At 40.0% G+C, this 25,130-nt stretch overlaps 1 protein-coding gene and 1 pseudogene across 2 annotated transcripts in view; both read left to right on the top strand.

Annotated features, from left to right (window-relative positions):
* The window catches only part of LOC134804704 (diacylglycerol kinase eta), a 181,101-nt gene that overhangs the window by 29,905 nt on the left and 126,066 nt on the right, over nucleotides 1–25,130 (top strand). For both annotated transcript variants that reach the window (XM_063777857.1, XM_063777856.1), the window contains exon 2: nucleotides 16,869–16,979. In XM_063777857.1, coding sequence (XP_063633927.1) covers nucleotides 16,869–16,979 — 111 coding nt within the window. The remainder of the gene's footprint in view (nucleotides 1–16,868; nucleotides 16,980–25,130) is intronic.
* LOC134805078 (uncharacterized) lies at nucleotides 17,896–19,589 on the top strand (annotated as a pseudogene).

Genomic DNA, 25,130 nt, shown 5'->3' with positions numbered 1-25,130 from the left:
CCTCCAAAGAAGTTTTCGTCGTTATTTTTAAATTTGCCTGAGTCGGGAATCAACCATACAGAGCATCTGGTATGACACCATGGATATTTCGTCAATAATGAGGAACTCTGTCTGCCTCCATTGTTGTCTCATTATACGCAAGTAATTACCAGTGGACCCGGGTATGTCCTTAAACTAGGTCCAAGACCACCGGTGGACGGGCAGCAGCGTCCCTCAAATTCGGTGTACTCGACTGCGATCGCCAACCCGCCTGCCAAGCGTGGCGATTATGGCATTCACCCCCCATCATGATGAGCACAATAAAACCACGGCCCCGAGGTTCCGGCGACCCCCGGTGCTCTGGCTATGGTAGCGGTCAGGGGTGCTAAGAATCTCCGGCAAAGATCCGGCTACCCGCCCCGACGACGACTGGCCCTGGTAACACACAACATACGCACTATGAGGACTGACGAAAAGATCTGCGAGCTGGAAGAGGAACTGAGCAGGTTACACTGGGACATTGTAGGGTTATGCGAAGTCCGTAGAGAGGGGGAGGACACGACAACCCTGAAGTCTGGTAACTTGCTCTACCACCGGGAGGGCGACCAACAGTCCCAAGGTGGTGTCGGGTTTCTCGTTCACAAGGCCCTCGTAAACAACATAATACTCGTAACCATCGACAGTGTGTCGAGCAGGGTGGTATACCTAATACTCAGAATATCCAAAAGATATTCGCTGAAGGTCATTCAGGTATACGCACCGACCTCGTCACACTCCGATGATGAAGTAGAATGCTATGTATGAGGACGTAAGTAGGGCCATACATACTTCTAAAACCTACTTTACTGTTGTTATGGGGGACTTCAACGCAAAGTTGGGCAAGAGAAGCGGGGATGAGTTGAGAGTGGGGCAATTTGGGTATGGGCAACGGAACCCTAGGGGTCAGAGGCTGGCCGACTTTCTGGAGAGAGAGGAACTCTTCATGATGAACTCTTTCTTCCAGAAGCCGCCTCACAGGAAATGGACCTGGATGAGTCCTGACGGTTCCACGAGTAACGAGATAGACTTCATCATGACCGACAAGAAACGGATATTCAGTGATGTCTCTGTGATCAACAGGGTAAAGACCGGTAGTGATCACCGAATCGTAAGAGGCACACTGAATATCAATATTAAACTTGAAAGGTCCAGCCTGATGAAGTCTACGCTCCGACCTACTCGAGCCCATGTTCAAAACCCCGAAAGCTTTCAACTCGAGCTCTCTAACCGCTTTGCTTGCCTAGAGAACTTGGCTTCAGTGGACGAAATCAACGACGGGCTAGTGGAAACTGTCCACACAGTAGGGTCTAAGTTTTTTAGACCCCGCCGTAAAGATAGACCTCAGAAATTGACCGAGCAAACCTTAAACCTCATGGCTGAACGACGCTCGCTACAGTTGCAGTCTCCCGATGACGCGGAGTCATATAGGCAGCTCAATAGACGTATATCTAAGTCCTTGCGACATGATCTGCGTCTCTTTAATACTAACCGTATTAAAGAGACTATTGAGCGAAACCAAGGCTCCAAAGTGTTCGCAAAGGAAAAGTCTATTGGGCAAAGCCAGCTGGCAAAGCTGAAACGGGAAGATGGCAGCATAGCGTCGAGCAGCACGGAGGTTTTAGGTGAGATCGAGAGGCTCTATGGACAGTTATACACTTCGATCGCAAAGCCCGTTGACAGCTTGGTAGGAGATCCAAGAGCCAAGCTGTCCCGACATTATACCGAAGATATCCCGGACATCAGTCTGTACGAGATTAGGATGGCCCTGAAGCAGCTTAAGAACAACAAGGCGCCGGGCAAAGACGGAATCACTTCAGAGCTTCTGAGAGCGGGTGGAACACCGGTACTTAAAGTCCTCCAGAAGCTCTTTAATTCCGTCTTGTCCGAGGGCATAACGCCTGAAACATGGAATAGAGGCGAGGTGGTGCTGTTCTTCAAAAAAGGTGATAACAACCTATTGAAGAACTACAGACCCATCACGCTTCTGAGCCATGTCTATAAGCTGTTTTCAAGGGTCATCACGAACCGTCTCGAACACAGACTTGATGACTTCCAGCCTCCCGAACAAGCCGGTTTCCGAAAAGGCTATAGTACCATAGACCACATCCATACGCTGCGGCAAGTTATACAGAAGACCGAAGAGTATAACTTGCCATTATGCTTAGCGTTTGTGGACTATGAGAAAGCCTTCGATTCGGTGGAAACATGGGCGGTGCTTGAGTCTCTTCAGCGATGCCATATTGACTATCGGTACATCGAAGTGTTGAAGTGTTTGTATAGTAACGCCACCATGTCGGTCCGAGTACAGGAGCAGAGCACGAGGGCGATTCCATTGCGAAGAGGCGTAAGGCAGGGAGACGTTATCTCTCCGAAACTGTTTACTGCCGTAATGGAAGACGCCTTCAAGCTCCTGGAATGGGAAGGACTTGGCATCAACATCAACGGCGAATACATCACTCACCTTCGGTTTGCCGACGATATCGTAGTCATGGCAAAGTCGATGGAGGAACTCAGCATGATGCTCGATGACCTCAACCGAGTTTCACAACGGGTGGGCTTGAAAATGAACATGGACAAGACGAAACTTATGTCAAATGCGAATGTTGTGCCCATCCCAGTCTCTGTTGGGAACTCGGTACTCGAAGTTGTTGACTCGTACATCTACCTAGGACAAGTAGTCCAATTAGGTAGGTCCAACTTCGAGAAAGAGGTCAACCGCCGAATCCAACTCGGTTGGGCAGCGTTCGGGAAACTACGTAATGTATTTTCGTCCGACATATCTCAGTGCCTCAAGACGAAAGTCTTTAATCAATGTGTGTTACCAGTGATGACTTACGGCTCCGAAACGTGGTCTTTCACTATCGGCCTCATCTCAAAACTCAAAGTCGCTCAACGAGCTATGGAGAGGGCTATGCTCGGAGTTTCTCTACGTGATCGAATCAGAAATGAGGAGATCCGTAGACGAACTAAAGTCACCGACATAGCCCACCGGATTAGCAAGCTGAAGTGGCAATGGGCAGGCCACATTGCACGCAGAGAAGATGGCCGATGGGGTCGAAAAGTGCTCGAGTGGAGATCACGGACTAGCAAGCGCAGCGTAGGACGTCCACCCACAAGATGGACAGACGATCTTGTTAAAAGGTCGCCGGAAGACGCTGGATGCGGGTCGCTTCCAACCGGCACGTATGGAGGTCCAAGGGGGAGGCCTATGTTCAGCAGTGGACGTCTTATGGCTGAGATGATGATGATGATGATGATGAATTACCAGTCAATGGCGACATTCCTGCTTACAGGCAACTATAACATGCTGTGAATTGTCGAGCCGCTGATCAGCCTCGCTGCCACTCCGGTTAATGCGGTTTGACTGCGTCCTTAGCATAGCACCTGTTTATTTGGTTCCTAAGCAAGTTCAGCAGGAACGTTTTTCCTACGCCGGCACCACCAGTGAAGAAAATCCTTAATCTTTCTCCATCTCCAGACATTTGGGCTAGTATGGACTCTGTAACCATCTTGAAGATATCTCTCTGCCCAGCGTTCATTGCCCGTTGAGCCAATTGAAATTGATTTTCGTCCATTGGTAAATGTGGAACTTCGACTTGTTCATCTGGTTGAATTGGCTCAGCTTGTTCTAATAACTGGAATGCGTGTACTTGATTAAAAGCGTTTTCCAGCTGCCTATCTCGCTCCCGGTATAGCTCCAAATGGGCACTTGTGGCTCTGAGCTGGTCTTCTCTCGCCAAAAAGCCTCTCTCGCACTGTTATGTTCTCCGATCAACTCACTCTCTCTGCGGTACGGCATATATTGCAAAAGCAAGCTATAATAGAACGCTTCCGGATCAGTCGATGCAACGAAGTTGGGAACGCGTATTACGGCCGGCGTATTTCTCATGCTCATTTTGGAATTATCCACAAGCGTAATAAGTTGCCCTCTCGTTACCTGTCCTGCAGGTACATAGCATCTTGATCAATGTTTTCTTCGGTATTTTGTTGCGGGTTGGTATAATACTTACGGCTCGAACATCATTGCAAACTCTATCAGGCTCATCGTGGGGAAGTCGTAGTCAGGGTGTTCTGTGGGACGCTTTTCATATCTGTCGAACATGTTCGCGCAGTATCCCGTTACTTGACCAGCCTCACCAAACTTCAGTACTTTATACCGCTGCTCAGGTTTGCGAGTATTTAGAAATACTGCTTTTCTCGAGCTATCCCGCAAATTTAGGTGGCAAAGTCGAGATACGCACTCGCACGCAGAAACTTGGCGTTCTTTCAATATGCGCATACATAATTCAAATAGTTAGTCTACGTGAGACGTCAGTTTCCTCCGTTCTTATTTGCTGGATCGCTCGATTGATCTCGCCGTCTAGGCTGGTCGGTTCCGATTTTGCCACATATTTGGCTATGTAGTACGCGATCGATTCATTGGTTCCACACGGCTGGATGTCCATGTTTGCCTTCCACATTTTGAGCAGATTTGGGTTGTAATTATTGACCCAACGATCAACAAGTTCTCGTTTTAAAACGCAAATACGTCCGCCGCTGCGAAGAAAGTCGTTGCTAGAAGGATCAATAATATGTGTCTCAGAGCACTTGTGGAAGTGATGAACTGCCGAAGTCTACGGACTAGCGACAATAAAATTCTTCGTCTAACTGAACAGCTTTATTTGACTTCTCACAGTATTTGTAGGAAAGCAACAATTGGTAATTAGAATACAACTAACTCCACTTGCGATAATTGAGCTAACAAAACATTTAAATATTAAATAAAACGATTAGGCAAAATCTTTAGGAACCATTCGTTGACGTGACAGATCGTTGACGCACAAGACAGCACAGGCCTGCGCGATACTTAGCGCGCATCAGCCAGTGCTCGCCACACACTCTTTATGGGGAAAGTTAAAACGGCACGTGTTTGCGGTGTTATTTTTTGTGCATGTGGCAGTGTGATGATGCAGTTGACATTTTTGATCCAGGCCGCGCAACTCTGTGTCTTCGGGAGCTGAACTTGTCCTACAGACGGCGTCAGTACGAGCTATCCCCTCTGGCGTGTCAATGGGCGGATGGTCTTCGACCCAGACAACCATGTGCAGGTTGGGGGCTTTCCCTATTCTGGAACTCAATCCGCCACCAAAAGTCCTTTATTGTGCTGCCGAATATACGGCGTCCAATTTTAGGAATCGCATCAGTGCATTCACACGTACCATGAAGTGACGGCTCACGGCGACAGGGTACATTTCAATCAAACGTTGTGTTGCATTGACATCGAGGTCATCATCGTCTCTACCGTCAGCCATGAGGAGGACTTTCCTCATATCGGTCCAGTGCAGGTCATTGCAGCTCAACGTGAGGAAATAGTTTGGAGGGCCTAAACATCTTATTTGGGCTATCAAATCACTTAGCGCACTGCGCCAGTAAGCAGCGGAGCCTCTGAGCTTCTTCAGGTATAAGTGTAGGTCTTCCACTTTAGTACCGTGTTCCCCTTCAACTTTACTGGCGCAAGCTGTAATCGTGGATTTAACTTGATAATATTAGAACATGGATAAGGCGTAAAAGAGGTACCTAGTAATTGCGTTGGAACCTGGAGTCCTCGCCCAAAATACGGAACTAATAATAGTCTAGAGGAGTTATATGTACAGGCCTTGCTTGTTTCAGTCCGTTTTCGCCGCGACGAAAAAGATGGTACCAGGCAAATTCTTCCGCTTTCAACTCATGAGCCTCATTGACTATATTATCGCTCGTTTTACGCCTTATTTCATTAACGCGCTCGGAGACTTCGAGCTTATCTTCGACGTCCGGTTGTGCGCTATCGAATCGACGGGTAACATAACTGATGTCTGCACAGCAATTAATGTTTCCGAGACTGGTGGCGGTGGTTGTGATGATGGTGCTCGAAGTGGCTCCGGCAGCAGGTGTTGCATTGCAGGATTCACTTCTTGTGTGCAATGTACGTCGACGTACGTGAGTGTGTCCGGAATGTTACGCGACCCGAGGCATCTTTTGCAGATTCGGCAAAGTTCTTGTATCGTATCACATTGTACAATGCACGCTCTTCCATTGCCGGCAACTGGTTTACCTTTAGGTCCACAAGAATGTGAATCAGTGAAGTAGTAGTTGTGACCACTGTACATTATGCCGACTGATTTTTGGGACGCTGTTAATATGCCCGAAATATGTGTGTCAAACAGTTGGGTTTCCTCCATCAACGTAATTCCAATACTATTTGCATTAATATTGTCTTGGAGACTCCTAAACAGGGTGGTATCGTCCTCGTAATGTACGGTGAACAACGCGTCGTACATGCGACTATTGTTCCTGACTACGTGGAAATTACGTATTTCTAAGTGTCCGGTTTCATCTATTTCATTTGGTTGCAATAATGCACGTATTTTGCAATAGAGGGCATTGCCCTTTAACATGTTGCTATTTAATGTATTTGCAGACCACCGGCTAGGCTCGAGAATTTTGGCTCGTAATATATTGGCCATGGACATGGCACTGCATTGCATACCTTGTAGTAAAGATGGTGCCTTGGTGCCAGGAGGCTCGAATAATCTTTGCAACGTCGTTAATGGGAGCGAACGCATTAATCTCTTCGTGAGGTTCCGATGCATTTGAAGTGTCGGTAACACGGATTATGTCCTGCGGGCTCAGCACGGTTCCATTTTTATCGACTATCACTATGCGCGTCCCTTTGGCACTTACATACTTGTTAGAACGTGACAGGCATGGTGACAAGGGATAAAAACGCGACCGTGCTAAGCCGCCTGTTCGTTTATTTGAGCAGTTTCGTCTACTTGCACATCACGATAAAGTGGGTTATTAGCGACCAGCCATCTCAAAGCAGCGTACACTCTGTCACGGGATATCGTGTACTCGCGAAAAATTAAACATCAGTTTTCTATAGATGTTCGGTGAGTACAACGATACCTGATGATGAATGATTGTTATGAATGACTTGATGATGATGAGAGAATGGCCGATGCCTTATGGCATTAAGTCCGCCTTTTGTACCTTCATGTATTGTGCAATAAAGATTAAAATAAATAAAATAAATAATAAATAAATACCTGCTTGACTCGTAGATTTCGGAAGCATGGTAGGAAGCTGATCGCTGACCTCGAAGATGTCCTGTGCAAATAATACGGCTTGTCCTCGGAATTCGTACTGTCCAAAAAGTCCACTGAATTTTACTATTTTTACAAACGGAATAACCCTACAAAGTAAGCGTTGCTCTGCCTGTGTTAGTGCTTGCAAAACCTCAGGTCCCGGACCAGGGTCAAGATTGTTCCAAAAAGCCTTGGCTGGTGATGTTGTTTTGTTACTAGTGACGTGAGACTGGCAGCGAGAACACAGCAGTAGTGAAGTTTTCATAGATAATTCCGTCGGAAGGTATGACAGCGCAGCAGGTCTGTATTGGACTGTGTGAATTTGACTAGGATCGGGGGGCACGGCAGTGCCCCCGCCAAGCCGAGCGCGAAGCAAACACTGCCGTACCATCCTTTACTGGAAACATTTCGCCGCATTTTCAGGCCCCTATTTGAGAACCTCTGGATAAGACCAGAACGCAGAAATTTTCGTCATCCAGTAAGCTATAATCACATACTTAAAATCTAAAATTTCAAGTCTGTAGGTCATTTAGTTCCGAAGTTAAGCGAAAGCAAAGTTTCGCATGTATGACACTCACTCACTCATGATCATCAGAATACAACTAGTACTTCCCATAAACTCGGAGAGCTGAAATTTGGTACAGAGTTAGGGTTTAATGGCCACATAAAGGGAAAACTATAAAAACTAGGATAATCGAAGATCTGGAGTACCTGGTGACCCTGATTAGAAAACACAAGAGCCCAACCAAACTATTAGAGATCGACATACCGCCTTTACAAAAAATATAGAACTTGGTGGGCCGCTTCATTTGATGTCAAAAATCGAAGGTCTGAAGTATCTGATGAAGAACCCTCAGCTGGTCTCAGCTGTATTAGAGATATGGTAATTCCCCCTTCTACTATTGGTACATAAAAAAATCGACTGACATTGCAAAAATCCAGCGTAGTGGGACACATCTTCTAATCTAATCTAGCCTATAGCGTCCCACTGCTGGGCGAATGCCTCCCCTTCTGCTTTTAATACGCATATAAATAAAATTAAAGGAAAACTCTGGATAAGACTAGACTGGCTTTTATACTTATACTTACAAGTTTACAAGAAGAAATAGTCGAACGATTAACTTTATTCTACTCGAACATTACACAAATTAAATAAACAAATTACACTAAAATATTAATTTCGCTCAAAATACGGTCAAAATATAATGCATTGGAATAAGAGTGGCGGTGATACCCGCACACGTCGTTAGATGGCGCTGACTGTATTTTAAAACGCGCTTACGTTTGTTTTTCCGATAACCTTATATAGCGAAGTCTAATAAAATAAATCAATATGCCCACGTTTCTACAAAAAGAAGTGAAATCCCACCAAAAACATTCTGTAAAAAACTAGCCAAGTCTCGATGGAGCTGCTTGTTTATCTCTAAAAAGTAATGAAATCTAGACAAAGTCGTGGCAAGTCTAAGGTTTCTTACTGCGATTTCTTTATTATTATAGTTAATGTTGTGTGACTTGGCCGTTGAATGCAATGCGATTTTGGATACGTTCCCGTCCCATGGACAACCTCACTTCGCGTTGGTCACTCGTTTCTGACGCAATACGATCGCGAAAACGTTCCCGGTCCGTCGACAATCTCGCTTCGCGTTGCTCCGGCGTTTGAGAGGCGATGTATACGCATACCAAATTTCATCAAAATCGGTTAACTAGAAGTGGAAGAAAAATCGATTGCAAGATTTGAAGGTCCATATATATTTACATATATATATACAGTCGCCATCAGATATATCGGAGCGGCCAAGGTGTTCACAATATCTGAACACGCGCTCTAACGCCCTGACAATAGAGGCGTGTTCCGATATTTGTGAGCACCTTGGCCGCTCCGATATATCTGATGGCGACTGTACAAAGAACTTAGGTATACACGGGGTCAAGCTAAATAAAACCGTTTAAAAACAATTTGAATCTGAATTAAAGAGACAAAGTTTACACTGAACGCGACTGGTTTATTCATCATGCACGAATGGAATTAATTAGTGGGGATATAAGCGTTGGTCATTTTTTGGAAAATTTACATTGGTGAAATAGACTAATTAGGCACTAGGTACTTGTCATTGAGTTCGTTATTGTTTGTATCAGAAATCGATAGTATTAGACAGGACATACTGCTTTTATAAAACTGGTCGTAAATAAAATCACATTCAAGTGTCGAATTTTTTTTTTTTTCATTAAAAGATAGTCTAATACTGTAGCGCTGGTGGCCTAGCGGTAAGAGCGTGCGACTTTCAATCCGGAGGTCGCGGGTTCAAATCCCGGCTCGTACCAATGAATTTTTCGGTATTTATGTACGCATTATCATTTGATATTTACCAGTTGCTTTTCGGTGAAGAAAAACATCGTGAGGAAACCGGACTAATCCCAATAAGGCCTAGTTTCCCCTCTGGGTTGGAAGGTCAAATGGCAGTCGCTTATTAAAAACTAGTGCCTACGTCAAATCATGGGATTAGTTGTCAAGCGGACCCCAGGCTCCCATGAGCCGTGGCAAAATGCCGGGATAACGCGAGGAAAAAGTATTAAAAGATAGTCTAATACTATCTTGTATTTTTTGTACTAATGATTGAACTATGGAGTTTATGGACCCTACTACCACTCTAAAAATTCTTACGATATCGCATGTTCGTTACTAAAGTCGCTGGTGTTTTGTTCCGACTGTGTTAAAGCCATCCAGTTGCGTTCTTGAAAATGAGCTAGGCACAATCGGCTCTTCGGTGGTAAATACAAATTATATTCCAATAAAATCTTCGCCTTGTCCAGACCTGTATTAAATTTTTGTTTAGACATGCACTGAAGACGCATTTCTCGTGGTCGTCGTATGCCCGGCGAAGAAATCCGTAAGTAACCCAAATGACAGACCAATTAGAAACTAGCTTTGCCGAGGAGACTACATCCAAATCCTTACTAAAGAAAGGTTACAAATGGTAATAGGTCCTTGGAAGAAGGACCTATTACCATTTTTAGCCGCCTCTATTGCAGATATCCGCTTTTTCATTACCCTGTGGCTTGGAATCCATGATAACTGTACTTCATTTTTGATAGAGTTATAAGTGATGGCCTGGATCGAGCTTAAACTATCAGAAAAAATGACCGATTTAGGCACCTTGTGTTCTATTATATATATTTAACTGCTTTCGAAATGGCTACGCATTCTCCGGTGAAGATAGAGCAAACTGAGGGAAGTTAGAATTTGTGGGTTGACATCAAATTGTCATGAATGAAAGCTCATCCAACTAAAATGTTGTTAGATTTTGAAGCATCCGAGAGGCGAGAAGACTAAATCCCATCCTTGCCATTTATATCTGTCATTGACGTCAGTCGAACTTCGGTTGACGCCAATGTTCATTGATTTCTGTTGGAACGTAAGGGCCTCGTAGGGGACTGTATAAATGGGGATCTTAAGGAATTGGGTTAAGGGTGGTGTGGCAAACTCGTATGTTTTTCGAACGATGGCTAAACGTTCGCTGAGAGATTGATTCGTCGGGCACTGCAATTTGTTTATAGCATCTGGAAGTACCTGAAGATAGTTTGCTATAAAATTTAAATCATTTCGAATGTTCGCACTGCGAAAAGCTTTTTTTGCTTTTGCGATAGACGCTGCGTCAGATTAGGAAATGTGTCCAAAACGCGTTTAATTTCGTCAAAATACTTGTTATAGTATGTCCCAGCCTCAATGCACGTTCCCCAACGAATAATTGTTGGATTTGGAGGTAAGGGGATTCCATCAACCATTTCTTTGAATGCTTTTATTCTTTTTAGCGATTTTCGAAAAACTTTTTTGTATCTGATACTAATTTATTCACTTCTGGAAAAAGAACGCGAACTTGATCGGCAACTCTGTTAAGACCATGAGCCAAACATGTATCATGGAGAATGTTTGGGTAAACTTTTTTCAAATATCTACCCGATTCTACCCGCTTTTGACACGTACGTACCCCACGCCATCAGTCAATAATAACAGCACTTTATCATGCTTATTGTGGTGTGGTTGGGACCCCGCAAATCATCCAGTGCATTTTTGACGGTATCGGTTATACTTATAGTTATTGTTAGTTTCTTTCAAACTTTTGCTTGACAACCCATTTACGCTTCGCGCCAATAAACAGGGTGTTCCTGTGCTGCCCCCTACAGTTAATGCATGTTCCCTATCAAGATGACACAGAGACAGTGGCATGGTGGTAGTTAATGGATAAGTAAGAAGTTTATCTAAATTTAGTTTATTTTATAGTACATTGTGCAATGAGGGGGATAAGTGAAATATTGGAAACGAAGGTGTTCATTCACGATAGCCGCAGACTGGAGTGAATTTAAAGACCCGAGTTTGCAATATTCTTACTCCCGGTAGTGCACTGCTTTATGGGAATATAGTTCAGATTCGGAAACCGCTACCAACTTTTAGTATGTTGTTGGGCATGGCATTGAGTCTCTAAAACTGCCGGGAGACAGCGGCGCCGGCCATCTACTTCAGCGGAATAACGTCATCAAAATGACTCCCGCCTCGTTGGGAAAATTCCATATTGCACCCAAACTATGCACGGTACAACACGTGTGTGGTATTAAATGAAACCCAATGAAATATACTATACTTAATTTATACACTGTTTACCAAATTATACAACAGTTCAAGAGAAATTTACAAAGTAATCAAAATGATGTGTTTTATAACCAAACCAAAAGTCGGACGTTAAAGCAATGTACTACAATATTAAAGATGGCATCTCAAGCCTTACACTGATAGCAATAAAATCAAATTTGACCAAAATTGTGGAAATTATGCATCAAAATGTAGGTATTGGCCAGAACAAATGCATTAAAGCTAAAAAAGTCCAAATTGGTCATTTTCAGAATAATCTGGATAAGCTTCTAGTATGTTATTAGCAATATGACCTGGATTCTAAAACTGCCGGGAGACCATCTCTATTGTCCCTGGGTAACAAATAATGACGTCATACAAATAATAACTGCCGAAATTCGCAAAATGTAAATTATAGCTATACCATGAGTCACACATACACGTGTGTTACATGTAATGAAAGGTTATTAAATGTATTATGATTCACCTAAACATTGTTTCCAAAAAAATGTACGGTTCAAGAGCTATAAACAAAGAAATACCACTTTTTATGAAAAAAGTAGGTGTATATCGATTTTATAGCTAAACTAAAAAGTTTAATAAATGTTGCGTATAATATTAAAGAAACCAGTTATTCAACTATATATCACAACAAAAAATTTTAAATTTCTGATATAAACTGTGGGTGTTGTAGAAAAAAAACTAAAGCGGGCCAACAATTCTACTTTAATGCGCTCATATTATGCAAAGAATAGTTCTAATTATCGAGAAGTAAATGAAAGAATATTACATTACATAAATTACATACAGTTTGATTGTATGGTTAAATGGCGGATCTCTAGCTAAGTAATTAAATAGTGGATTTATATAAAGCAGTGTTTTATTAAGTAGAGAATATCATAGTATGTTATAAGCCTCGATAAAGCATTTTGTATTAGGCATGTACCTACCTACTTACTGGCATGTAACTTTACATTTCTATAATATTTGTAGCGTTAGGCCATGATAATAATAATCTATTTCATATTAATATTTTTACTCGACTACGGCAGGAACTGCTGTCTACGTATGTATGTATCGTTTACATGAAACTACTGAACTGATTTTGATAAATGAGGTGCAATTCATTCGTCTTTCTGGCCCAGGTGACAAAAACCACATTTTAACCGACTTTCAAAGGAGGAGATTAGGTACTAAGTAGGTAATAAGGATCACAGTCAAATGGCGTTCTAAAAGTGTTAATCATTTGTGTCGAAAGATGGCAGTAAATGTACTGACTACATAATTTACTTTTACAATATTCCTCTAGTTTAAATTTTTTTTGGTAGAACTTACATCCTTTTACACCTGCGCTGTCCGAGACTCGTACCCTTATTCACTAGGGCCACATATTATTATTTGTGGCATACTGGAGCGAAATACGTGAATTTCAGTTCAGCCTCAGGATTTGACATATACCAGAGACTTTGTGATGACCAGGCTCCAATTTCACCACGGTGACAGGTGCGACAATTGTAAAACATCACTGTTGCTGACGTCACAGGCATCCATGGGCTACGGTTACCGCTCACCATCGGGCGGGCCGTATTCCTGTTTGCCACCATCATTGTTTTATTAAAAAAAACTTTATTATATCGGAAATAAACAGATATTTCTCTTGCTAAGTTTATGACAATTGTCACAAGAAACACTACAATTGTCACGAAATTCCGATATATACCTCATTACCTGTCAAGAATTACCTACAATTCTTCTAAATCTTGACAATTGTCAGAAACTTCGCAAAAGAAATATCTGTTTTTTTCCGATATAATAAAGTTTTTTTAAATAATACAATGATGGTGGCAAACAGGAATACGGCCCGCCCGATGGTAAGTGGTAACCGTAGCCCATGGATACCTGTGACGTCAGCAACAGTGATTTTACAATTGTCGCACCTGTCACTGTGGTGAAATTGGGGCCAGGACACTAGGCACTTTACATCATTAGAGTATGTTTAAGTACAAAGTTTTTTTTTTGTAGGAACATTTATTATTAACGATATAGCGTGTTACATTTCAAAAGAACAAAGTACCATGTACAACTAATAAAAAAGTTAAAAACTAAAATTATAAACCAAAATTAAAAACATATTAAAAACTAAAATTAAGAACTAAATTAAAATAAATCTAAAGAAGGCCCCGGGGGCATTGTGCCAAAGATGCTGGCAGCATTCCCTCGCTGAATGGCAATACTAATGCGCTGCGAGAGAAAGCTGCCAGCTCTCTGGTCACCGGTAGTATCGACCAGCATTTTGCTCAGTGCTTTATAAGTATAAATATGTTTGTAAATTCATAGAAATCATCCATTACTCAGGAACAACTAATATGAAGATGAAGAGCTTTAATTGCAATAATATTTATCATTGCACTCGACGTCCATGAAAATTGTTCATACTTATAATATTTATTCTACAGGGTGTCCCATAAGTGACACGTCACAGTGACACTGGAGGTAGACCCGGCCAAGAGGACCCAAACCAACTTAACATGACCCCAGTAAAAGGGGCACGGTTTTCGAGTTATTGCCAAATTAAGGTTTTTCATGAATTTTGACCGTTTTTAACAATGTTAGTGCCAGTGTGCACTCGGAAAGGTCTCGAAGTTAGTTATTTTTTATGTATACTGCATCATGAATAGTTAATTAAGATAACAGAATAGGTATTTTATCGATAAACAATGTAAAATGCAAAAAAGTACCGGTTTAATCTTGAATTAAATTCATAGCGAAACATTAATTTCCACTTTGACCACCTGTCGTGAAAAAAAAATACTAGTAAAGTAATGAGCAAATAACGTCAAGCTATTGAGCATGTTATGCAGATTCAAATATGGTATGACATATGTACCTTCCTGCAATAAAATAGGAATTATTATCATCTTTCGAAAGCCTCATAAAAAATAACTTAAAACTAGGAAATCTGCAATCCGTTGTTACTTAGTAAAAATAACGATTTATGTTAAGATTTATGTAACTCTGGATACAGAAATAAAAAAACGCCTATTCAGTATTTGCCGAATGCCTAAAAGATAGAGATGGAAAATGGTTCTCTCCTTTTTTAAGGATATCATTGAGGTGATAAAGGTTAAAAGAAAATAAAATACTGCAGGTTGAAGTTCAATCAATTTATTAAAATAATTGTATTTTACAATAGGAGCTCGAATTGTTTTTCCCCGGCTCGTATGCACGCTTGGCACCGTCTTGTAAAACTTCAAGTTAATTTTCTTAAATACATTTCGGAGATGTTTCGTGCTGCCTCGAACATGCCGCCGTAGTTCCTCTTGGGACGCTATTGGCTTGGAGTGTAATTTATCTTTTAAGTATCCCCAGTAAAAAAATCTACTTAATGGGTTTAGGTCCGGGGATCGTTAGGCCATGCCACTGGTTCCAGTCGGCCGATCCATCTTCTTGGAGCTGGAACCACAGCAAGATGGCTGCCCAGAACACTACGCTCGCGATGTCCGCGACCACCTAACACAGAAATTCCCAGATGGATCAGCCGATTGGGACCAGTGGCATGGCCGCCGCGTTCCCCGGACCTAAGCCTAATAATTTTTGAAGTGAAAACTTCTTTAGCGGCGCTGAGCACTTTTTGAGGTGGGGAAAAAATGATAAACTCGATACAGCGTAACGTAACGCTGACGTCATGTGTCACGGACAATGTTATTCACCAATGAACTTTAGTCATAACGTATCATAATCAGGTAAATTATTTAAAACTGGACTTTTATATTAAGCAATAAAACTCAATGTTCTAATCTTGTACGGGCTGAAATACGAGGATCTCACAGTTACATTCTAACTTTATATCACTCAAATATAATTCAATAAAGCTACATCTTGATGAAATCGCTAATAAAAGTGAACTCTAGTACTGGTGAATAAAACTCAAAATATTATGACCATATATATTTAGATGCGAGGTCTGCAAGGTAACTTTACAATTTCTATTCGAATTTTAAACAATTAACGCTACAAATTTATGCTCACTGGCCAGCAATTTCGGAACTAAAGTTTTTCAATAGAAAGGAGGATGGGTCAATTATACCTAGTGCTGCAGACATTTTGGACTAGTCATTGAGTTTTCACTTCTGTCGGCACTCCCGGAGTGCAACCCGTTGTTTTTTTTCATTAGGGATGCTTAAAATGCTTAAAAGATAAAGTTTACTCCAAGCCAATAAGGTTCCAAGAGGAACTACAGCGGCGTATGTTCGAGGCAGCACGAAACATATCCGAAATTAATTTAAGGAAATTAACTTGAAGTTTTACAAGATGGTGCCAAGCGTGCATACGAGCCGGGGAAAAACAATTCGAGCTCCTATTGTAAAATAAAATTATTTTAATAAATTGATTGAACTTCAAAGTATTTTATTCATCATATCAACTCAATGATATCCTTAAAAAGGGAGAGAACCATTTTCCATCTCTTTCTTTTAGGCATTCGGCAAATACTGAATAGGCTTTTTTTTATTTCTGTATCCAGAGTTACATAAATCTTAACATAAATCGTTATTTTTACTAAGTAGCAACGGATTGCAGATTTCCTAGTTTTAAGTTATTTTTTATGAGGCTTTCGAAAGATGATAATAATTCCTATTTTATTGCAGGAAGGTACATGTGTCATACCATTTTTGAATCTGCATAACATGCTCAATAGCTTGACGTTATTTGCTCATTACTTTACTAGTATTAATGTTTCGCTGTGAATTTAATTCAAGATTAAACCAGTACTTTTTTGCATTTTACATTGTTTATCGATAAAATACCTATTCTGTTATCTTAATTAACTATTCACGATGCCGTACACAAAAAAAAAACTATCTTCAAGACCTTTCCGAGTGCACACTGGCACTAACAATATTAAAAACTGTCAAAATTAATGAAAAACCTTAATTTGGCAATAACTCGAAAACCGTGCCACTTTTACTGGGGTCATGTTAAGTTGGTTTGGGTCCTCTTGGCCTGGTCTACCTCCAGTGGCACTGTGACGTGTCACTTATGGGACACCCTGTATAATTATGTGGTAGGTGGCACAAAAATAATATAGGTACGATTGATTAATTTCCAAATATAATTATTTGCAGCCCGTGGTCAAGGAAGGATTCCTGATGAAGCAAACGCGCAGCTTCCAGCGTTGGCAACGACGGTACTTCAAGCTGCGCGGACGGACAATTTATTATGCTAAGGAAAAAGACGTAAGTAGATACGCCAAACCCAAATAAACCGACCAAGTGCGTCGGACAACGCATAAAAGATGGTTCCATACCTTCATACAAAACAAATGAAGCAACGAAGAACCGTACAAATGATTTCGCAGACACTCGTCAAATCCTTGATTCGTCAAGTTGGAGATTATCCAAATCCTTAACTTGCCAAAACAGATACTCGTCAAATCCTTGATTCATCAAGTTAGATGTTAGCCAAATCCTTAACTTGCCAAAACAGATACTCGTCAAATCCTTGATTCCTCAAGTTAGAGATTACCAAATTCTTGATTTGTTATAGGCATATAGGCATTCCCAGCAAATCATAACTTAACTAAATCTGCAAAGCTAAACATGCAAATTTGCTTATACGTCTAAAAAGTTAAACTTAAAATTATCAATTAAGTAATTATAAGATCACATGCGAAAGTGCTTTATCAGTTTCGATAACAACTTCATGTCTTCGATGACCTCCAACCCTAAGTGATATAAATCTAATGTGGATGCAACCTTTTCTCCGCTGATCATTCGGAGCGACAAGTCGCGTTTAACGCCAGTACTTACAAATTCAAACAAAAAATATTTTTAATTAAACGTATAACAGCATAAAAGTGACCCTAAGTGCACAGTGCGCAGTGTTCAGTTTAGTGTACTCAATGCAAAACGAAGTCTAAATAGATTCGCATCCGCGCGCAGTGATTTGTTTCGATTCGACATCGTCCCGAGTTCCTCTACTCACGCCGCGCTAATGAAGGAGATGGGCGATAATACGCACGGTGTCGACCTCGACATCGAATCGAACACGGCATTCAAACCTACCTCCACGCTGGTGGCATGATCACCGCCGCACAAATGCGCATCAAATCCTGATTTGTCATCGGAATTTCGTAAACGTAAATACGACAAAATGACAAACATATCAGAAGAAGTCAAGGAAACGATCGAGCTCAAGTTTTCAAGCCTGCAGGACAGCATTACTGCCACTATAAACACAGCTTTGGCCGCCGGCTTGGCAACCGAACTCGCTAAAATTTCCAACACATTGAGCCAAATTCAACTCAATATTCAAAAGGTTAATCAAGACAACGCCACCATCAACCATACGTTAGATGAGGTTAAGAATCGCCTGACACACGTTGAAGATTCACTTCAATATTCTGGCTCGCGTCAGGATTCTTGTGAGGAAAGGCTACGCTCTGTAGAATCTAGCATGTCGTCATCACAAGGTCAGGCTGGCCGTTCCAGACTCTTGAACGCACCATAGATAAAATGGAACAACAATCGCGAATGAATAATTTAGATGTATGCAACATGCCTGAGAAGCGCGGTGAAAATTTAATTAGTATTATCAGCGACATAGGAACCGCAATTAAATTCACTTTTACGCCCAGTGACATTGTCTCAATACATCGTGTACCACATGCCGACCCCAGCTGCAATCGCCCAAAAAACATAATATGTAGTGCGTTTTACCTCAGTCATACTACGTGATAATATTTTGGCTGCGTTTCGCCTTGCGAAAGGACTCAATACTTCACAAATAAACATAACAGGATCGCCGCAAAAAATATATCTGAACGAGCATTTAACACTTAAAAACAAGCTGTTACTACGACATACTCGTGAAGCAGCCTTGAAGCATAACTTTAAGTTTGTATCATGGTATAATAATATACTCCGCCTGGTACTCTATTCAGAGATTCGCGTATGACCTAACTGACACGGGCCTACGTCATCATGCTGTTTACAGGTTCTCAAACTTTAAAATGTGGGAGAATTTTAACCAACGGTGAAAATTATTTTAACGGCATTAGTTTTGAGTTATTCATGTAGAAACATAGTAAAATAAAACAAATCTAATGTATTAAATTAAACTTTATTTATCTATACAAGACAAACGTTTGAAAAACGAATTCACAGTTACACATTAATTACCAAGCTTACGACGTAAAATGTTTGGAAAACACTGCGACTGCTGACACTGAGCGAGAAGGAAATAACAATTAACACGCGTTCGACAAGGATGACGGTCAGGGCATGAAGTTATCTAGATCCGAATTGTCAAATGTGACAGCGCTATCCTGTGTTGCCAGTAATGTAAACAGAATTACCCGAACGTCTAAAATTTCTTTCGTGAATCGGAAGATATTGCTAACGAATAATTAAAAATGACGTGTTATTGTAAAATTTAAGATAAAATACATATAAATGAAAATTATAAAATTATAAAGAAATATTTTAACTTATTAACCATAGGTATAATGTACCCATGTAACATGTTATGTTGAAATAAAGTGGCAATGTTATTGTGACGTAGGCCCGTGTCACTCTGGGAATAGAAGACCATGTTTTATTAGACCATGGTTCGTATGGGTTCGACATGCCACTATATTGGTGCGCAAAGATGACACTTCACCAATAATAGCTATACGACCGACTCACGAGCTGAGTAAGATATCACCGAGTAGTTCCTGGCCAATATAGATCTAGACTTTTCACTAACTCAAAGATGTGTTGTATTTTTGCTTTTATGTTAATCTTATACCAGTGCTGCATACATATAATAGCCACCTGTAATCTATTAAAGTCGCGTAATTTATGCGTGGGCATTTTATTGTTTTTGTTTAAAGAATTAATAATCACATACAACCAATCACGTAAGTACCTCATAGTTATGGGCGAGCGTGTTATCTTATCAGAGATCATATTTCTTTGCATTTTAATTAATGATTAAACGAACTTACCATAAGTGAAGTTCTATCATAATTATCCGAGTTGCTTCGTCGAATAGATTATAAATAAACACAATGTAGTTTCACGTAATGCTTGACCTGAAACACTGAATTTGAGAGAATAGAAAAAGTAAAAAATTAAAAACGTATTGACACCTGACATTTCCATCATTTAGTTCAGAGATACAACGTACTTTTATATACATATGTGCATACGTCTAAGTATGCATATAGGTAGTTTATACCTATCACTATTTATGTTTATTTAATGAAGATATTTCACAATAGGGTGAAGTATAAAAGGGAGGGCGAGATTCTAATCTATTCGACGAAGCAACTCGGATAATTATGATAGAACTTCACTTATGGTAAGTTCGTTTAATCATTAATTATCCTCTTTGCTTCGCCTTCTAGATTATAAATAAACACAATGTAGACCTTGAGAGGAATAGTGAAATATCGAATAAAATAAATAAACCAAGTTAATAATAAACAAATAAATTTAATACTTTAACCAAAAACAAATTGTCTGTAAATATTGAATGGTTACCAAAGTATTCACTCAATTAATTATAATACATTAGACATAATAGTTTTGGCAAATGTTGAATTATCGGTCTCTTTAATACATCTGTTATAAAATTTACCAAATATAACTGAAGACCCGCTCCATCCAGCGGTTTTTCTTATTACATCCAAGTTTACTCCCAGACTATGCGCTTTAGAGGACGCTGCATGTCGCGTACTATGTGCGGTAAACTTTGTGATATCTATACCGCATTCTCCTAAAGTCAAACGAATCCAACGACTTATCGTTTGTGAAGTTACTGGTTTAAGGTTTTTTTTTTAGACTCACGAAGAGAGAATCGTGATTGTGACGTAACAATTTGGTTCTATCTATGTAAACAGATACCTTAACCGGACAAATTTCTGGCTTTACCGGAAATGCCGGTAAGATTAACATAGGTTGAGCTGCACCTAGCCTCGAGGTTTTAATGAGATCGGGAATTTTAATAGTGACTTCGTTTATATGAAATTCAACATTACTTAAAAGAATTTTAGCCAATGTCTGAGCCCTGTGAGCAGTTACGAGAGCAACAAGCAACAAGTTTTCTAGTTATCTTGGTCAGGTCAAGATTTTAATTGGGGAACCAAGATGCTAGGTTATCTTATACTGTTGAAGTGTTCCATGTTTGATTATATTTAGGTAGAGACGGGCGCGTTCTGTAAACGCCCTTGAAAAACCGTTTAACACGATCATCGTTACCAATATGCGCACCTAAGAGTAGGGATAGAGCAGATCTGCAGCTGTTTAAAGTACCGTATTGAGCATTAGCTTCATACAGCTGTGTAAGGAAAGTTAATATTTCTGTTATCGAGGAAGTGAATAAATCAACATTATTAGTAGTACAGAAACTGTGCCATTTCTTTAGGCAAGAATCATACTGCTTTATAGAATTATCAGATAGAGATGCAACCATTATATTGATGGATGACGGAGGAGTCCCATGTCTTACTAGCGACTCCCGGATAAGACTCCGGCAACCAGGGTAAGTCGGCGGTGTACACTGCGATCGCTGGAATTAGATATGATCAAGTCGCTACTAGGTTCAAAACATAGGGGATTCGTAGCAAGTAGTTGCTTAAATAGGGGGAACCACGGCAGAGTTGGCCAAAAGGGGACTACCATTGTACCGGTAGCGTTGTCTCTTATGATTTTTCTTATCGTCTTTAAAATCATCGAAAAAGGAGGGAACGCGTAAAAGTAATATTTGTTCCATGGAATGGTGAAGGCGTTTATGGTAAGTGCGTCTGATCCCTGTATCACGAAAGATATATATGAGATTTTTTATTCTGGGAAGTAGCAAAAAGATCTATTTTTGGCATACCGAATTGTTTAACGATAATCTTGAAAGCGGAATTATTTAGTTCCCATTCGATATCCGAGTGAGGACGACACGATTCCGCATCGCCGGGCCGGCCGGCGATTTCACCGCTCGTTGATACCATTGTAATTACTCTGCCGCTCGGTGCTCACCATAAACACATTATAAGTGCGGTGTACATTCCTCCCAAACAACCTACCATAACATATGAAACTCACTTCGAACAACTGCAAACTCTGCTTTTACAAGCAAATGCAAAAGTTATTGGATTGTAGGCGACTAAAATTTCCCGACCTTGGCCTGGAAGAACTGTGGAAATTTTGCAACTCTGTCTCCGGGTGAACGCGAATCTAACTACCATAAGAGTCTTATTGACTTTATTTCTATATTCAATCTCACACAATATAACATATATCTTAACGCGAGCGGTAAAATCTTAGATCTGTTTCTCGCGAACAACACTGACTGCACCAGCGCACCTGCCCCCCTCGCACTTGTCCCCCCTGATGCCCATCATCCTCCATTCTATGTTATTATGACCCTACCTAATTCCCAAAATAAAGCGTTGTTCCCTAAACCAATATATAGGTATTGTTTTAACAAAGCTGACTATACTAATATTAATAACGATATTGATAAGATCCCATGGTCAGACCTCCTAATGGACCTCTCGGCGGATTGTGCTGTCTCATTATTTTATGAATGCATTTATAAAATTAAAAAGGACCGCGTTCCCTATAAGAAAACACACTCAGATACATTTCCATGCTGGTTCTCACCCGCATTAATTCACATTTTTAAAAATAAAAATAAAGCTTGGATCAAATGGAAAAAGTACCACAATTTGATTGACTATGAAGTATTCTCAAAATTAAGAGACAGATTTAAGACCGAGTCAAATAAATGTTATAAAAAATATCTGGAACGAGTGGAGGACAATACTGTCCTACACGACAACATAAAATACTTCTGGACCTATATTTCTAATCGAAACCATTCATCTGATATACCTAACACTGTGAACTATCAAAATATAACTTCTGATAACAAAACACAAATTTGTAATATGTTTTCTGATTTTTTCAGATCGGTTTATCGGTTTATCGGGGTACCAGATAACTTTAGCGTTCCCGAAAATAACCCTATATCTAACATTAATATCCACAATTTGCACATCTCAACCAGCCACATTACATACGAATTAAGCCATCTTGATTTATCAAAGGGTCAGGGTCCTGACAATATTCCCCCAATTTTTCTCAAAAATACAGTTAAAACTATAACTACACCTCTCGCTATTATATTTAATAAGTGCCTGAACGAGGGTTTCTTCCCTTCTATTTGGAAAACTGCAAACATAATTCCAGTGCACAAAGGTGGTTCCAAAAATAACACAGAAAATTATAGACCCATATCAATCTTGTCCACACTGTCAAAAGTCTTCGAGAAGTTAGTACATAAACTGATTTATCCAAATCTACATAATCAAATTATTCCTCATCAACACGGTTTTGTCCAACATAGATCTACAACCACTAATCTTCTTGTTTATACCTCATATTTATTTGAAAGCCTTGATAGTAATACGCAAGTAGACAGTGTGTATACTGATTTCCGGAAGGCTTTTGACAGGGTGGATCATCGATTACTATTGGAAAAGATTGCTTATAATGGTATAAGGGGCAACCTGTGGCGCTGGTTCAAGTCATATATCACAAACCGAACCCAAAAAGTAACAATTAACGGATGCGAATCGCATGCTATTAAAATCAGTTCAGGCGTACCACAGGGCTCAATTTTAGGTCCCTTATTATTCACACTATTTATAAATGATATTGGTACTTGTTTTAAATTTTGTAATATTCTTTTATACGCAGACGATTTAAAAATATATCATACAATTTGTGACGAAAGAGACTGTAATAAATTTCAACAGGACCTTGATTGCTTCTCAGACTATTGTGCTGCATATAAACTTGAACTAAACCTTGATAAATGCAAACTAATTAAATTCACCAAAAAAAGATTAATTATAAATAACTCTTACATCTTATGTAACGCAAAACTTGCAATAGTTGAATCTATAAGGGATCTTGGAATCACACTTGACTCAAAGCTGCACCTAGATTTACACATAAATAGCATAATAAATAAAGCATTCAAGATGTACGGTTTTGTTATGCGGTCTAGTACGGAATTTCGAAGACCAAATACTTATTTGCAATTATTAAAGTCCTTAATTCGCTGCCATTTAGAACAAGCTGTTACAATTTGGAACCCCTACTATACTAAATACTAAGAAGCTCTCGAAACAGTCCAAAAAAGATTCTTAAATACTATGCACTTTCGATGCTACAAAAAAAGATTATCTTACCAGCAGTTACTAAAAAAATATGATCTGTTAGATTCTATCTCGAATCTATGGTACTGTACGGTCTCTGCAACAACCACTATGATTGTATTGTCCTTAATAATAAGCTCAGTTATAAAGTGCCCAACTGTGGTAGACAACGAGAGAAGCGCCCGCACCGGCTGTTCGTGACCGGCCGCTGCCGCACCCACGCCGGTGAGCGCGCTCCTCTTCGCAGACTCGTCCACACTTATAACACACATTTTAACCAGGTGGATATTTTTGGCTGCAGTTCTGGTGTATATAAAAAACTTGTAACAGATGTACTTAGACATAGTAACAATATGTAATATCTAGTGATATGAAACGAATCAAAATGTACTATTTAATGTACTAACTATGTATAATTTCATATAACTTATGTAACGTAATGCTGCATGCACTGTTAACTATTAAGCTTTAAATATTTAAGTAATTTTATGATGTTAGAACTCAACGTAATAATAACCTTTACCTTGTCAATGCCTCCCGGAGCCTTAAGCTCCAGAGGTATAAGCTCCGAATAATCAAAGTATGTACCTAATTGTAATAAGTGGTGAACGGTGTTGGTCACACATACTGTATATAGTGTTAAAAATACTTTTGATTTAAGCCTTTCTTGTAGTGGCTGTTTGTTTACCTAAATAAATTAAAAAAAAACCTCTTTCATTATATAATATTCAAATGAGATCTATTTGAAGGAACATTAGTTGAATGTCAATATCAGTCACTGTCAGTTTAATTATCTTATTTTATGTGATTGTGTGAAATTACTTTTTATAAAAAAAATTGCAAATATATCAATTTGTTGTAATGGCTTTGCCATCTACAAGTAAGTGCAATGAGACTACACGAAGTAATCTCGATTTTATTAAAACGGAAAGGGGACGTAAAAAATTGTTATATGATGGGTATCAGTTTTGTCTAAATGTAAAAAATTCAAATGGAACGACGATTTGGAGGTGTGTAAATAGCATAGATGTAAGTAAATTGAGTAAATAAAAGGTCATTGGTAAATAGAAGCATTTGCAATGGATCGTTGACATTAAATAATACAATGGATAGTGTACTTAGAGAGGGACAACATTTATGCAACCCCGATGATCGTAAAAACAAAGTTGACAAATGCTTAAAT

Source organism: Cydia splendana, chromosome Z, assembly GCF_910591565.1.
Source record: "Cydia splendana chromosome Z, ilCydSple1.2, whole genome shotgun sequence".
Classification (NCBI taxonomy): Eukaryota; Metazoa; Arthropoda; class Insecta; order Lepidoptera; family Tortricidae; genus Cydia; species Cydia splendana.
The sequence above is the reverse complement of the archived record's forward strand: the minus strand, read 5'-3'. Positions and strand labels throughout refer to the sequence as shown.